The following is a 15,540-nucleotide window of genomic DNA, read 5'->3' on the forward strand; positions in this document are numbered from 1 at the left end:
CTTAAAATAGGAGAACAACTACGGTTTCTAGAAGCCCAAGACGTCGGGAGATCGGTCTATATGGGGGCTATACCAACACATGGACCGATAGCAACCATATTAGGCACACCAATATGTGGTCTTAAAATACCTCTAGATTTTCAAATAAATAAACGAAAGATCCAATATCGGGAGGTGAGCATTGAATAGCATGTTAGGTATCAGCAAATTTTCACAATGTTTGTATTCCTTAAAATGGATTATTAAAGAAAAGTAAACTTGAAAATATTACGATTTTAGCGGCTAATGCTTAGTACTAAGTTCGAAAAACGAATATCTTCATCTATCTTCGTAAATGGGTCTCAACCCCATGGATGTTAACTTATATATGCGAAATAATATACCTGCTTATTTTTTCGTGCGAAAAATCCAGGGTTGTCTAAATATGTGTTTGAAAATGCTCAAAACAAAGATTTCGTATTTATTTCGCGCTAACGTTTTTTATATGGAGTATAACAGTTTTTCGTGCGAAAATGTGATCTTAGTACTAGGCTTAAACACGAACTTAATACCCACCTTTATGCGTCTTATGAGCTTTACAGATTATCACTTATTCCGGACGACAGTGCTCGTGTCGAACATATCCCATATATTGTGCACATTATAAGTTAAGTCCGAAGGCATAATCGATACTGCTGCATGTTTATGGGATCGATAACACATTTACCGATTATTTAGTCATCAAAAAATTGTCGTATCTATTGGACACACTGTAAGATTCTTTAAGCGGATCTTCGACGGTCGTATAAACACTACGACAGGGGTTCGCCTATTTGTTGTGTGTTCGTTCAAGTTTTACCCTCACATTGCACGAACAATTATGATAACAACATGAAGAAATAAGAAGAAGCATAAACACAAACAATGAAGATGGACGAAAAGTTATATGTAAAGCCATTTTTTAATAAAAAATGGAAGAAACAATAAAAATCCCAAGCTGAATTAGCGATCCATCATTAATTTCATTGCAGAAATGCTTGTTTTAATTGTGAAAATAAATTTGCTTTTCCTAATGTTTGGCGAACATGCCCTTACGCGTCAAGATTTGTGCCTCCTAACCAGAAAAATCAAAGTTGTTTTGATTTTATTGCAACACGTCCCCGCAACACGCGAACATGGCCTTATATTAGCGGATTTGTCGCCGCAACGTGTTGTGTCGCAGAGTTTATCCGACCGTATAAGGTGCCCTTTACAAACACCGACATTCCGTCCGGAATAACTGATTGTCTGTAAAGCGCATTAAGACGCATTAGAAAGTATTCGCCTACCGACAGTCGCTTTGGTTGAGTTTGTACACAATCATCAGATGCTTCGCCTATAGTTAATCGATATGGTTGTGTTTATACACAATGAATAACACCCCTTATGGAGCCCGTATCGTAGCGTTAGCGTATTAGTAGTCTAGTTGACAAATAATTCTTCTGAGTAACTGGACAACGGGAAAAAGAAGCCGACTTCTCTAATTGTTATTTATTGAAAAAATTGTAATATAGAAATATAATACCAATTTGTTTGATTATCGAATCTTAATAAATATATAAAATGGGGATCAGAGAAAATATAAAAACGTTGGTATTTTGCTGGATATTTCTAATGGTATGCTGTGCTGATGAATATATGAAAAGGGAACACTCTTTAGTTAGGCCTTTCCAAGGTAAGGAAACATTAAAGTACATAATTGAAGGCGCCTACTAATAGCAAATGTCTTGGCTTTAGGTGTTGGTGTGAACCTTCCAAATTGGGACTTCCTTGGTCATACAGTGGTAACAAGTAACTACATTAGATTAACACCAGATTTGCAATCTAAAAGTGGAGCTCTGTGGAATTATGCGGTATATATGGACTTAAACAAGGGCGGAGTAAAGTTCAAAGTTTAAATTCACTTTTTTTTTATATTTGCAGCCGTGTATGACAAAAAATTGGGAAGTCCATGTAACATTTAAAGTACATGGGAAAGGGTCAGAACTGTTTGGAGATGGTTTTGCAATTTGGTACACAAAAGAGAGAATGCAGCCGGGTCCTGTATTTGGAAGTAAAGATCACTTTTCGGGTTTAGCTGTAATTTTAGACACATATAGCAATCACAATGGGCCTCATAACGTAAGTTTGTTTTTACATAATTATTTAGTAAGTAGAGATTCATCAATAATTTAAATATTTCGTCAATAAGCTAGGTATTGATTTAGCTTTAGGGACTACCACTAGGTATTTATTTATTGTAACTGGGTCTGTTAACTAATGTTTACATCTATAACTTTGTGTCTTCGGTGGATTTTGCAGTAAATTGGGTTCTTTGATCACTGTCATTCCCATGCTTAAGTACTTCTAATTTGAATAGGAAACCAGCTTTGCAAATGCATGTCATGTATTAAATATACAGATTTCCAGATTTTACGTCTGGAGCGTCTAGAGGATGTTTTATTCGATTTATTTGAAATTCGGTGCTGGCGTAAATTTCAGCTCTTTAAAGACTTTTCTCCAGGAGGTTATTCATCATCATCAGCTTAAAATTCGGTACATCTTGTGTTTATCCCATGATAAGAGAGAAGTTCACCAATGTGGTATCACAATGGACTGAATAGTCTAAGTGAGCCTGATACATCGGGCTGCCACCTAACCTAACCTAACCTTGTGTTTATCCCATTCTACTAACTGCACTACCATCATTACCATTTCTCAATAATTGGCATAATTGATCCAATTAATTTTAAATTGAAATGGTTTCAAACACAGAAATGCTGGGATCAATTAAAAAATTAATTGATATTATTAATTTTTATGATTGATTTTTGTTTTAATTAAAAATTTTGTCCAATCTAAAGGGTGATTTGTTAAGAGCTTGATAACTTTTTAAAAAAAAAAAACGCATAAAATTTGCAAAATCTCATCGGTTCTTTATTTGAAACGTTAGATTGGTCCATGACATTTACTTTTTGAAGATAATTTCATTTAAATGTTGACCGCGGCTGCGTCTTAGGTGGTCCATTCGGAAAGTCCAATTTTGGGCAACTTTTTCGAGCATTTCGGCCGGAATAGCCCGAATTTCTTCGGAAATGTTGTCTTCCAAAGCTGGAATAGTTGCTGGCTTATTTCTGTAGACTTTAGACTTGACGTAGCCCCACAAAAAAATAGTCTAAAGGCGTCAAATCGCATGATCTTGGTGGCCAACTTACCGGTCCATTTCTTGAGATGAATTGTTCTCCGAAGTTTTCCCTCAAAATGGCCATAGAATCGCGAGCTGTGTGGCATGTAGCGCCATCTTGTTGAAACCACATGTCAACCAAGTTCAGTTCTTCCATTTTTGGCAACAAAAAGTTTGTTAGCATCGAACGATAGCGATCGCCATTCACCGTAACGTTGCGTCCAACAGCATCTTTGAAAAAATACGGTCCAATGATTCCACCAGCGTACAAACCACACCAAACAGTGCATTTTTCGGGATGCATGGGCAGTTCTTGAACGGCTTCTGGTTGCTCTTCACTCCAAATGCGGCAATTTTGCTTATTTACGTAGCCATTCAACCAGAAATGAGCCTCATCGCTGAACAAAATTTGTCGATAAAAAAGCGGATTTTCTGCCAACTTTTCTAGGGCCCATTCACTGAAAATTCGACGTTGTGGCAGATCGTTCGGCTATTCATGATGAAATGTCAAAGCATACTGAGCATCTTTCTCTTTGACACCATGTCTGAAATCCCACGTGATCTGTCAAATACTAATGCATGAAAATCCTAACCTCAAAAGAATCACCCTTTAGTTTCATAGTAATGTGAAAAGGAGGTCCCTTGTCATTGAGTTGAATATAGAAGCGGACAGCACACATTGACAAGTTCACCACCTATGGTATCACAATGGACTGAATAGTCTAAGTGATCCTGAGATATCTGGCTGCCGCTATACCTAACATAGCCATAAGTTCGCTCACTGAAAAGAGATATTGTAACGTACTTGAAAATCTCAATTTCCCACTGTAGTAACAATTGATATCCACTGTACCTGAACTAGTCTACGCTGCTGATCCAGAATAAATACAATATTTTTTTTGCGTCAATTTGCAAAGTAATAATAAAAAATATCGTCAAATCTATCATGCCTGATTTTTCTGTATTTTTGCATTTGAGTAATTGTGCTATTTGTTTTGCCTGAATGGCTTCCATTATCCTTAATGATGTTTTTTCAAAACATGCCTTTTGAGAGTTTTATCGAAGTTGACTAGGCTATGAATTTAATTAATTCAGCTTACGATATGTGTTTGATTTCTTTTTTACTTTAAACCAGCATCAACATCCTTACTTGAGTGCTATGGTAAACAATGGAACGTGGAGTTATGATCATGATCGAGATGGAACCCACACACAATTAGCAGGATGTGAAGTTCGTTTCCGAAATGTTAATTTCGATACCCATGTTGCTATACGCTATGAAAATGACATTCTTTCGGTGTCAACTGATCTTGAAAACCGAAATGAATGGAAAAATTGCTTTGTTGTCAATAATGTAGAATTGCCAACTGGATACTTTTTTGGACTCTCAGCAACAACAGGTGATTTGTCTGATAATCATGATATTCTAAGTTTCAAATTCTACGATTTGGATACAGATATAACGGTAAGTGCTTAAAATACATTTAAGCTAATTTTTTGGCCAATGAAAAATATAAAATTACAATAACAACAACATTTTGCGCAGATAAAAGTTAATGCTAATGTCACATTTATTTTTTCTTTTCTAAATAAAATACAGCCCGATCAAATTATTGCTCGTGCCAACATCATACCCAATGCGAAGACATTCGAACCTCCACGTGAACATAAAGATGATCCTAAACCGGGCATGTCAAATACGAAAATCTTCTTCATTTTACTTTTTGGCATGTTGGCTGCTGTGGCTGTGGCAATATTCGCCATTTCATATTTTAAGGAGAAAAATTCACGCAAACGTTTCTATTAGTCAATGAAATATTAGTCTTCGACCGACCTCCTCCAAATATGACATCTTTTTGAGAGAAAAAGACATGAATATTTTTAAATAGAAACATATTAAGAAGTTTTTATAGTTCTTATTAAAAATAAATTTTCACTTCGTATATAATAAATAGTCTTTTCCAAAGTATTTTTTTTATTTACTGAATATTTTTTAGTTGGTTTCCATTATTTATTCGTAAATTTTATATTCAAAAGTGATGACATTAGAAGTATATGTTTTTTTTTATTTCTTTTGTTGTAAACGTACATATATTTACAAAATTTTCCGTGGTATAGCATCACAAATTGTGTGTAGTAAAATGTTATAAAGAATTAAATGAGTATTAAAAAGATACGATTGAAAAATATATAACGAAATATTGTGGGAATGTTGTAAATAAATAGTTAAATATAAAAAATATATATAATGGTGTTTTATTTTATACAAGCTAATATTCACAAATATATTGGTGAACATTAGCTTTTATTGTCTATATATTCCGACTTTCTCGAAGCTCATGCCCTACATTATAAGGTTCTGCTCTAAGTTTACAGATCAAAAACAAAGAGTAAAATTCTCTCTGCTCCGAAGATTGAGGAATTGATGTACATACATAGTGGCTGACATATATTCTAACTAGCTTCAAATTATATCATTTCTTAACCGCTTGTCTACATGCTGACTACGTTAGCTAACGAACTTTTAAGCCGTACACATGCCTGTCAGTCACCCTTCATCCATATGGATGCAATTATGTAGTTGAAGACTACCTACAGACAGCCACCGTGGTGTAATGGTTATCATGCCGACCTAGACGTCCATGCGTCATGTGCTCAATACGAATCCCAGAGCTTCTCCAAGCCGTTTCACTGCAATGTGAGACACATGCCCATGTTCCCAAATCCACTTCCAGGTGAATGTGAATCAATTCCACAACTTTCTAGTCCTACAATCCACATTCACCGGAATTTTCGTGAAATCAATTCACTTGCAAAAGTCTTGGTGAAAGCTGAATTATGTCCGGTTAAAAAAAAAGTACTCGCGTAAAAAATTTTAAATGTTTTATATTTAATACATGAGTTTTATTAAAACTGCGTCATTTTTAATTAAAAAAATAATAAATTATAAGTCTATTGATTTCACTAATTTTGATTTCCGCCTTAGTGAATTTTTGGGTGATTTGTGCAACCCAGCTGGTTACAGAATAGTTCAAAAAAGAATGTGGAATTAAGAACACCAAATTTTCACGTTCGTGGATTTGACGTTAATAGTGGAATTGAAGTGGATATCGGAACATGGGTGTAAGTCAATTATTCAAGGAATTGTGTAGTTTTTGGGTTATATATGGTCCATCGACTTGACTCTATGACATAAATGGACGAAATCGATATTTATTTATTGATTTTATTCATTTATTTATCCACAAAGTAATACAAAAGCCCTAAGGCCAATAAAAAGTATTACATAGAAAAGCAAAATACCTGAATTATAGAAACTAATAAAATTCAAAAAACTTAAAAAATACAATACTTACAATTTCGAAAAAAATCTCTTTTCTAAAACTAATCATGCATAGTTCTAAGAATGTTGTTTAGAAGTTATAGTAGTAGCATTTGTCTACTCTCCCAAAAATTAAGTGTTGTTTAAATTAGCACAATATGTTATTTATTTATTACAAAATTTACAATCATAATAAATTATGAAACTAAATATAAAAAAGCAAATATCTCCAAAGAGGTATATTTGGGCTGCTTTAATTTTTTCTGCAGTTGAAAACAGCCCAATATTTTTTGATCGTTGTATATTTGAAAAAAATACGATACACCTTTTTGCGAAACTAAAATTTTTAATTTTCGAAAATATTCTCTTTCGAAGGGTACACGAAGGGATGTATTATTTTGCTTTAGTGAATCAACAAGAAAATATCCTATGTTTACAAGCGAAAACTAAACGCTTTCAAATACAATATAAAGTGAGTTGAATTCTAACAATATCCAAGCTTTCGCAACATAATGCTAATGTATGGAAACCCTAAACAATCAGCTGACAATAGTTTACTAATTTCGGGTCGGACGGACGGAAAAATTCATAGAACACAGTAAATCATGACCACAGATGAAAGAAATTTCCGTTCGAGTTATTATGAAAAAGTTGGATGTCACAGCGTAGAAGAGAAAAAATCTCTAAACAAACTTCTACAAGATAATATTCGAAATCATGTGAAGTTGAAACAGTTTTGCCTGAGTTACACTGTCCCCATCACACATCGTAGTCTTTTGTGGAACATTATTTTGGGTGTTATGCCACTACATAAAAATTCTACAGAATTCATTATGGATCAACGAAAGGACGTCTATGATGATTTAATGAGGGCTGTAACCGTAATGCAATATGGAACAACACCAAAACACCAGGCATTTTTAAATATGTGGAAATTGGAAAACAATACATTGTTAGCTAGTGATAGAAATGATGATTCGAACGCAGACCTGGTGTTTATGGAAATTGTGAAAGTATTATTGCAGATATTTGAGGATGATGTAGAAATCTATTGGCTGGCGAAAGAATTTTATGAATGCACCTTGGAAATTCAGCAAGAATGTCCAAGACTCAAGGAGCTAACGCAAACATTGCTTAAAAAGGAGGATGGTCAACTCTACAAGTGATTATATTATTTTGAATTTAAATGTCGAGTTCTTTCTAATCTATTACACATTGTTTTCAGTCACTTGGATAGTTTAGGCGTTTTTAGTTCAACTGAATTATTAGATCGATGGTATACAACATGCTTTGCTGGCGTTATCAACGAATCCACTTTAGTTAGAGTTTGGGACAAAATATGTGGAGGATCTCGAAAAATAGTTGTATTTATTTTTTTGGAAATGACAAAGGCTTTTAGCGACAAAGCAATGAAATGCAAGACCATGCTGGAGTTTAAAAATCTAATGGAGCAGGTCAGTTTGTTAAGAATTCTATTGCAGAATTATTACATATGTTTCCTGGAATTTGAAAATTGCTCTTCACTTGACTACGTTTGGTTTTCGATTTATAAATTACTTTATTTTTGCGGTTACCTTTTCTAAAATAACAAAACACACATTCCTTCTAAATCCTTAAATGAAAAGGAACTAAATTATGTTTTCTTTTCAGGTTAAGGATCCCGATGCCCTAGTGAATAAGGCCATAAAAACCTGGCAAAATAGTAACCAACATAGTGAAAAAATAACAGTCCATTAATATGATTTTAACTCTTTTTATCGGATTAACAATAAAAATATTTATGTTTTTACTTAAATATATTTGAAAACAACATCATTTTTATCCTGTACTGTTTGTAGTTCAAGTGTTACAGGACATTGTAGCCAATACGACAAAAGCTCCTCTGTGTAACCAATTAGAAAATACATCTTGCGTGCGCTAATGGCTTGTCGAACTATGGCTCCTATGCGTATCATATTATGCTGTCTTTTAATGATAACCTCGGAGCAGACTAATGAATGCCATGTGCCATTGAAAAATTTCCGTATAAATACATCTTCAATGGCAGTTTGAGAGGGCCTTAAGCCGTCCAACATCGTGGCTGGAGAAAGTAGAAAGTTATTAATAAACATTTGTTGAAGATTTGTTTAATTCCAATACATACAAGTATTCCATGAATTCCAGGATTTTCTATGAGCAATATAGTGTGGTGGGTTAGCCATCTCGTAGGTCAGTGGTTTGTTTCGTTTGTTGGTTATGCGGTAACGTCCAGATTGTGTTTTTGGACAAACAGAGGTGGTATGTATTGAAGCCACATATTTTATACAATCTGTTGTGTCTTTTAGGAAGACTGGTTTAATCTGAAAGATGAAATTGTATCAAACATTTACCTTTATATTGTTATTAAATTTTCATGTACCTTTTGTAGGGCTAACATAATTTACCAACGGAACTAATAAAATAAACAGCTGTCAATGACATAACACTAGAGTGGCGTATGTTTAATCAAAGTAAAATGTTTTGTCTTAGGGATGCCAAAAGAGAATGAAGCTGTGGCGACATACCCTTGGCGAATGATATCTTGTAGTTGGTTAACCATTAGCCAATACGTCGAAATTTCAATACACCATCCAGCACCATCGATAATATAAGTTGTGTGCCGCTACAATCCTCACTTTTTCACGATTACTTTTATTTAATAAACCATTTTAAAGAATATAAACTTTATAAAAAGTTGTTTTGGGCTATTCCTCCATCAAGTTATAATATAATTTCCACCAAAAAGGTAAAATTTTATTCGTTTTTACTGACTTATTTTTGATTTTAACCGCTAAACTCGCACTTAATACTCATCTTAAAACAAAACACAAAGAAAAAACTATGTTGATATCTTAATCCATTCAAAAGTTACAGAATTATTTCCAAAAAAAAAAAAAAACGATTTGCAACTACTATGGTTTGCAAAATTTATAAAGAAGTAATTATTTTTGTCGAGTAAGGCCGGTATCCACCTCTAGCGAAAAATTTCATTCCCATAAGAAATGCATTGCTATTTATGCTAACGAAATTTTCGGTAGCGTTCAATTTCGTAAGCTGGTACGCACCTCTAGTGAAAATAACAGGGTTGTCAAAAGCATATTTTGGCAGCAAACATTTAATTTATTACAATCATTGTGTGCGTAAAAGTTTTAAAAGGTCTGTAAATAATAATCAATTTATTTGAGGAATATTTGGAACATACATTAACAATTTTTAAAAGTGATTAGCGGGTTTAAAATTTGTGTACACAGCCCTGTTTTTTGTTGTAGACTTAAATAAATTTTTGCTACCGAAAATTTCGCTAGAGGTGCATACCGGCCTGTAACTTGAAGTAAAAAAATTAAAAGAGACTTGCATTTTGACATTGTTCTCTTAAAATTGTTTACTACTTTTACTTTTTTTTTGGTTGATGAACGGTTTCTAGTAAAAACTAGTAAAAGTAGTAACTAGTAGTACGTAAAGAAACACAACGGTAGAGAATAAAATCAATCATGTAGACCATATAAAAGCGAATTTGTCAAGATCTCTCCGAAACCTTATTTATTGCGTAACATTTTTTCTTTTGAAATGCATTCTCTGCCAACATTCCAATTTTTCATTTTACCTCTATCGTTACTATACACTATTAAGCGACACACCTCCACATTTCCCTTAACAGTTGAAAATTGTTATAGTGTCACTTAAGATTCTATGGTAGCGATGGGATTAGATTGAATTTTGAAATACTGGCAGCGCATAAGTGTTCCCGAACCCCAAAAAAAAAAATGTTGGTAGAGTTATGTCTTTTGCACAAGGTGTGAAATTTGTCCAAGGGCATAGAGTTTTCGAATTGGAACACAAAATACTCAGCAACGCACAACGTTTGAAAATAATAATAAGGTAGCTGCCGTGAGTTGTCAACATACATAGGGTAATGCGCTTTACAGACTATCAGTTATTCCGGACGACAGTGGTCGTGTCGAACATATCCCATATATTGTGCACATTATCAGTTAAGTCCGAAGGCATAATCGATACTGCTGCATGATTATGGGATCGATAACACATTTACCGATTATTTAGTCATCGCCGACAAGTCGTATCGATCCGACACATTGTAAGATTCTTTACAAACACCGACATCCCTTCCGGAATAACTGATAATCTGTAAAGCGCATAAGTGCAGCAAATGTGGTATAGGCTGGTAATGTGGTATAGTAGCTTTTTTCTCTATCTAACAACATACGAAGAACTAAACCAAGCTGAGTAGATTGTGGCTGTCAGAAAATGAAGCTATCAAAGATCAATTCGATTTTTGCAACTCTTTCTTTGTGCCAGTTTAAAGAATTCACATTTACCCGTGTTCGAAGGTTTTTTTTGGTGGTTCTTAATCATTTCGTTTTGTGTGAAGATATATTTTAAATTTATTAATTTTCGGATGTAAATAACTGACGAGTACTAAATAAGCATAAAATGTATGCAATTTCGATACACATATTGCATTTATTTTTTTTTACAAAAAAATCTACATTATGGTGTACCACATAACCTGCACATTTTATGAATCCTTGCTTAATGTGTTTTTTAATAAATTCGCAAATACATCCGAAATTATGGGTTTCTAATTTTTCGCTCATAGTTGCGTGGATGGCTAACACTAGTAAAATGAATGTGGTAAAATCTTAGCCTCGTCGAAGAAAAACAAAAAATTTGGCTTTCGAAAAACAAATGGGTATACCACATTTGCTGCACTTACCCTATATGTTTTTAACAACACTGTTATGGGCAAAAATTTCATTAGAAGTGCATGCGGAAGTTAACACTGCCGAAAATTTTGCTAGCATAAATTGCAATGCATTTCTTAAGGTTGAGTTACATACCATGCGTTAATGCGTCCGATGATTGAAGAGTTGAATTTTCTCTTTAAAAGCAACAACTTGATTAGAGTGCTCCAAAGTGAAAATATCAATCCTTCCATCAATGGACGCGTTAACGTATTGTATGTAACTCAACCTTTATGGAAAGGAGCATTTTCGCAGAAGAAACATACCGGCCTATATAACAAAATTTGTGACCAGACCTCGTAAAACTGTGATCAGACTTTAATGTTCAAAATATCTCATAGATACGTACCAAAACAAATGTCATAGTACGAAGTTTATCAACCCTGATTCTAGTTGTTATGTGTCTTATTGTTTATTCAGTTGAAGTTCTTTTATTAATTATTATTAGTTATTAATGTTTGTTAGTTTGTTAACAAAAAGAAAAAAAGTACATGAACAACAACAACAACTAAAAGGTTTTTGTAATTGGGAATCGCCAAAAGGATAATTGTTTTTTCATAGGTACATTTCAGTGCAAGAAAAAAATGTTGACCTGTATCGTTTTCTATCTTTGGGTGAAAATATATAATTAAAAATGTAAAGCATTGTACAGTGAATTTTAAAGTGAACGTTTAATTTTATTCGCCTATAGACAATGTTTTTAAAGAGTAAATACAATTTGTAGATAGAAAATCGATAATTTCGTGTTCAACGAACAAAACCTTAGATTAAGAGGAAATTTTGACCTTGGGAATTGAAATTAAGTATAAATTTAGCATGAACCGGCACCCTAATCCGATTTAAAATATGTATGATCCTATTCTATATTTTTTTGCTTTAGAATAGACCAATGGTATATTATTGGATGTGGAGGAGCATGTATGGCGAACATTGGTAAAGGTAAAATGGCTTTTCGCTGGGAAAACCTTTCTCATTGCAATTATTTATCAGAAAGAGAAAATCGTATTTTTAAAACAAGTAGATGTGGTCATGTTATTGTAATTGTTCCTCCCGTTTGAATTTCCCTGTGACACACATGAAAACGAATATAAATTTTCGCTTCTAAATCTCATTACCCAATCTACCACTTCAGCAAGTTTTCTTGTTTTGTATAAACTGGAATGCGTCTTACACTCTCAGCCCATGGAGGGCATTTTTCCAGGCCTCGAAAAGCCGTACATTTTAAGACGGGCAAGAAGAACTGAGCCAGGTAGGTTTGGTTAAAAGAACACGGCGTTGAAGACCTCATATTCTCTTTTAAACTCGATACACTTATCTTCTACTGTTTCAATAAAAATAATTCGTACGGGTTTAGAGCAGGAGTATATGGTGGATAGTGTAAAAGAAGAAGTGTATTTCGTTTACGCTGACTTGGGCAAACTTGCCTGAATTTTAGTACGTCCGAAAAAATTCATTATATAACTACCCCATAGTACTTTTACCATTCTCATAGTTGTCGATGTGTGTCGCACCTTGCGAATCCCACAAAATGGTTGCCATCACAATTCCTACCGAGGAGTAGTCTTTGCTCTATTCGGAGCGTTTTTGTCATACAGAGTTTCGACCCAATCTTGGACTACTAGGATTCCGTTTAAGCAGCATCTAACACTGTCCTGAAATTGCTGTTCGGAGAGAAAAGGCGTGGTGCCGCTTCAGTTTTTGAAATGACACATGTATAGTCTATCTCGCGTTCCTTCACTCGGCTCTTCAAGAATAGCAGTTTTGTTGTCCGTGGTAGGAGTGTTCGGGGCTTCTGGAAAACACTTAGAAGAAATCAACGTAAACCCGTTTTTACATTTAATTATGATCTTCCTATAATCTAAACTCACCCTTTTGCAGTGTGATTATTTATTATTATATTCTATTAAAATACCATTATTTTTTCAGACTAACAAATCAATTACTACACCTACAACAATTAAGCGTTGTTACAAATAAGCCTTATATTATCACTGCAACGTTTACTATTTTTCTATTATGGAACAAGAAGTTGGAACTTGGGATTCAGTACTGTTGGAAAATCTTTCAGAAGATAACTTCATTAACAACATTCATCTACGTTACAAACGTGATCTTATATACGTAAGATGTTTTTTTTTCGGTTTTTTCCTCAGGTTTTTTCTAATATATTTATTTTTTACAGACCTATATAGGTACCTCCGTGGTGGCCGTTAATCCATATCATCACATATCAGAAAATTCATTGGATTTAATACACAATTATGGTAGCAAAGGCATATTCCAGTTACCTCCTCACATGTAAGTTTTCTTATACGTCTTCAATAATAACGACGAAAGTATCATTTCAATTCATACGTCACAAATTTATAAAATACCAAAAAGGGAACTAATTATGTTCCCGGACTTGACATTGTGTACACACAAACATTTTTTTCGAATTCAATCACGAAATTAATTGATCCAATTAATTTTTTAATTGAAATGTCAATCACAGAAATGATAGTATCAATTTAAAACTCAATTAAGATATTAATTGAAAAAAATTTCGAAAAATTTCTTTCTGTTTATGCAATTGCATTGCAAATTTGCAGAATTATATCATTAACATCAGATCGTATAAAAAGAAACTTTTTAAATTCTTTCGCCGTTTTAGGACATAATCGCCTTATTAATTATAATGATAACGACCGTATGTTTAATTCCGGTACAGGTGTAAATGTACTAGGATGTGCAAATTATCTTTTTTTTTTGAAAAGTCTAATTTCGGTTTATTCGAAAATCCCAATTTTTTAAAAACAAGTTGTCAGTTTTTTATTTGGTCAAAGCCGGTTAACCAACTAAAACCGAAAAACATAAAAATTAGTGAAAATTAGTTTTAAACACTAATTTTTTTAAATCGAAAAACAACAAATTTGCAATTTCTTGTAATAAAGTTAGGGTGCTCCCTTTCCTTTCAGTATATTAAATTCATGAGTAACGTGACCGTTATAAACATCGTAAGAGTTGTTAAGTTCTTTTATATTTTTGGATGATTTTTCAAAATTTTTACTTACACCACTCACGAATAGATTATAGTCGTGATACATTCACAAAAAAATTCACAAAAAATTAATTAATTGAAAAAAAATTTCGAAAAATTTCTTTCTGTTTATGCAATTGCATTGCAAATTTGCAGAATTATATCATTAACATCAGATCGTATGAAAAGAAACTTTTTAGATTCTTTCGCCGTTTTAGGACATAATCGCCTTATTAATAATAATGATAACAACCGTATGTTTAATTCCGGTACAGGTATAAATGTACTAGGATGTGCAAATTATCGTTTTTTTTTTTTGAAAAGTCGAATTTCGGTTTATTCGAAAATCTCAATTTTTTAAAAACCAGTTGTCAGTTTGTTTATTTGGTCAAAGCCGGTTAACCAACTAAAACCGAAAAACATAAAAATTAGTGAAAATTAGTTTTAAACACTAATTTTTTTAAATCGAAAAACAACAAATTTGCAATTTCTTGTAATAAAATTAGGGTGCTCCCTTTCCTTTCAGTATATTAAATTCATGAGTAACGTGACCGTTATAAACATCGTAAGAGTTGTTAAGTTCTTTTATATTTTTGGATGATTTTTCAAAATTTTTACTTACACCACTCACGAATAGATTATAGTCGTGATACATTCACAAAAATTTTTTTTTCTTTTTCAATCACTATATTAATTGATACAATTAGTTTTTAGTTGGCATGTCTTCAATAATAACGACGAAAGTATCATTTTCCAAATTCAATTCAAATTTTAATGGAATAAATGTTGGTGATATATTTTCTGAGTTTCCTCGCACACCAGCACCAATAAATGCAGAGTGAATCACGACTCAGACATGAGTGAATTGTTCATCAGTTAGAACTAAAGTGTTTGCCAGATGTCTTGATTATATCTCCTGTGTACCTGGTCACCTCGGTCTTACAAAAATTTGTTTGGGCCGCCAAATCTTCATTTGCAATCCAATTTAGAAATTTTTTTAATCTCACAATCAATTCAATATTGGTATATGCGTCGTCATAATAAAAAATAATCCTATTTTATTATAATTATGCTATATTGTTTTATCTTTTTCTTTCAGCTATGGTCTCGCTAATTTATCCTTTCAATCTCTCAAGGATAAAAGTGAGGATCAATGTATTATTATAGCTGGTATGTTATAGCAACTTCTTTTCGTAATAATTGTGGATATTATTGCCATTTTTTATAATAAATTCCA

At 33.2% G+C, this 15,540-nt stretch overlaps 4 protein-coding genes across 6 annotated transcripts in view; 3 read left to right on the plus strand and 1 right to left on the minus strand.

Annotated features, from left to right (window-relative positions):
* Positions 1-1,453: 1,453 nt before the first annotated feature.
* LOC142222042 (vesicular integral-membrane protein VIP36) lies at positions 1,454-5,150 on the plus strand. Its single transcript, XM_075291972.1, has 5 exons — positions 1,454-1,693; positions 1,756-1,871; positions 1,942-2,139; positions 4,317-4,646; positions 4,782-5,150. The coding sequence occupies exons 1-5, from the start codon at positions 1,582-1,584 to the stop codon at positions 4,986-4,988; spliced, it is 963 nt and encodes a 320-aa protein (XP_075148087.1). The 5' UTR covers positions 1,454-1,581; the 3' UTR covers positions 4,989-5,150.
* Positions 5,151-7,063: 1,913 nt separating this feature from the next.
* On the plus strand, positions 7,064-8,298 carry TBC1d7 (TBC1 domain family member 7). The gene is made up of 3 exons (XM_075291973.1): positions 7,064-7,665; positions 7,729-7,957; positions 8,154-8,298. The coding sequence occupies exons 1-3, from the start codon at positions 7,109-7,111 to the stop codon at positions 8,238-8,240; spliced, it is 873 nt and encodes a 290-aa protein (XP_075148088.1). The 5' UTR covers positions 7,064-7,108; the 3' UTR covers positions 8,241-8,298.
* mRpS24 (mitochondrial ribosomal protein S24) lies at positions 8,241-9,055 on the minus strand. Its single transcript, XM_075291974.1, has 3 exons — positions 8,902-9,055; positions 8,647-8,842; positions 8,241-8,583 (listed from the first exon to the last, which is right to left on the minus strand). The coding sequence occupies exons 1-3, from the start codon at positions 8,917-8,919 to the stop codon at positions 8,294-8,296; spliced, it is 504 nt and encodes a 167-aa protein (XP_075148089.1). The 5' UTR covers positions 8,920-9,055; the 3' UTR covers positions 8,241-8,293.
* A 2,614-nt stretch (positions 9,056-11,669) lies between these two features.
* Positions 11,670-15,540, plus strand: part of Myo95E (Myosin 95E) — a 29,988-nt gene continuing 26,117 nt past the window's right edge. The window contains exons 1-4 of one of the 3 annotated variants that reach the window (XR_012718248.1): positions 11,670-11,845; positions 13,211-13,405; positions 13,467-13,582; positions 15,403-15,473. Coding sequence is in view for 1 of the 3 variants with exons in the window: in XM_075291975.1 (XP_075148090.1) it covers positions 13,301-13,405; positions 13,467-13,582; positions 15,403-15,473 (292 nt within the window). In the remaining 2 variants the exon portion in view is untranslated. Of the gene's footprint in view, positions 11,846-11,975; positions 12,224-13,210; positions 13,406-13,466; positions 13,583-15,402; positions 15,474-15,540 lie in introns of those variants that run through there. The other 2 variants (XM_075291975.1, XR_012718249.1) reach the window with 2 other exon arrangements.

This window comes from Haematobia irritans, chromosome 1 (genome assembly GCF_050003625.1).
Source record: "Haematobia irritans isolate KBUSLIRL chromosome 1, ASM5000362v1, whole genome shotgun sequence".
Taxonomy (NCBI): domain Eukaryota; kingdom Metazoa; phylum Arthropoda; class Insecta; order Diptera; family Muscidae; genus Haematobia; species Haematobia irritans.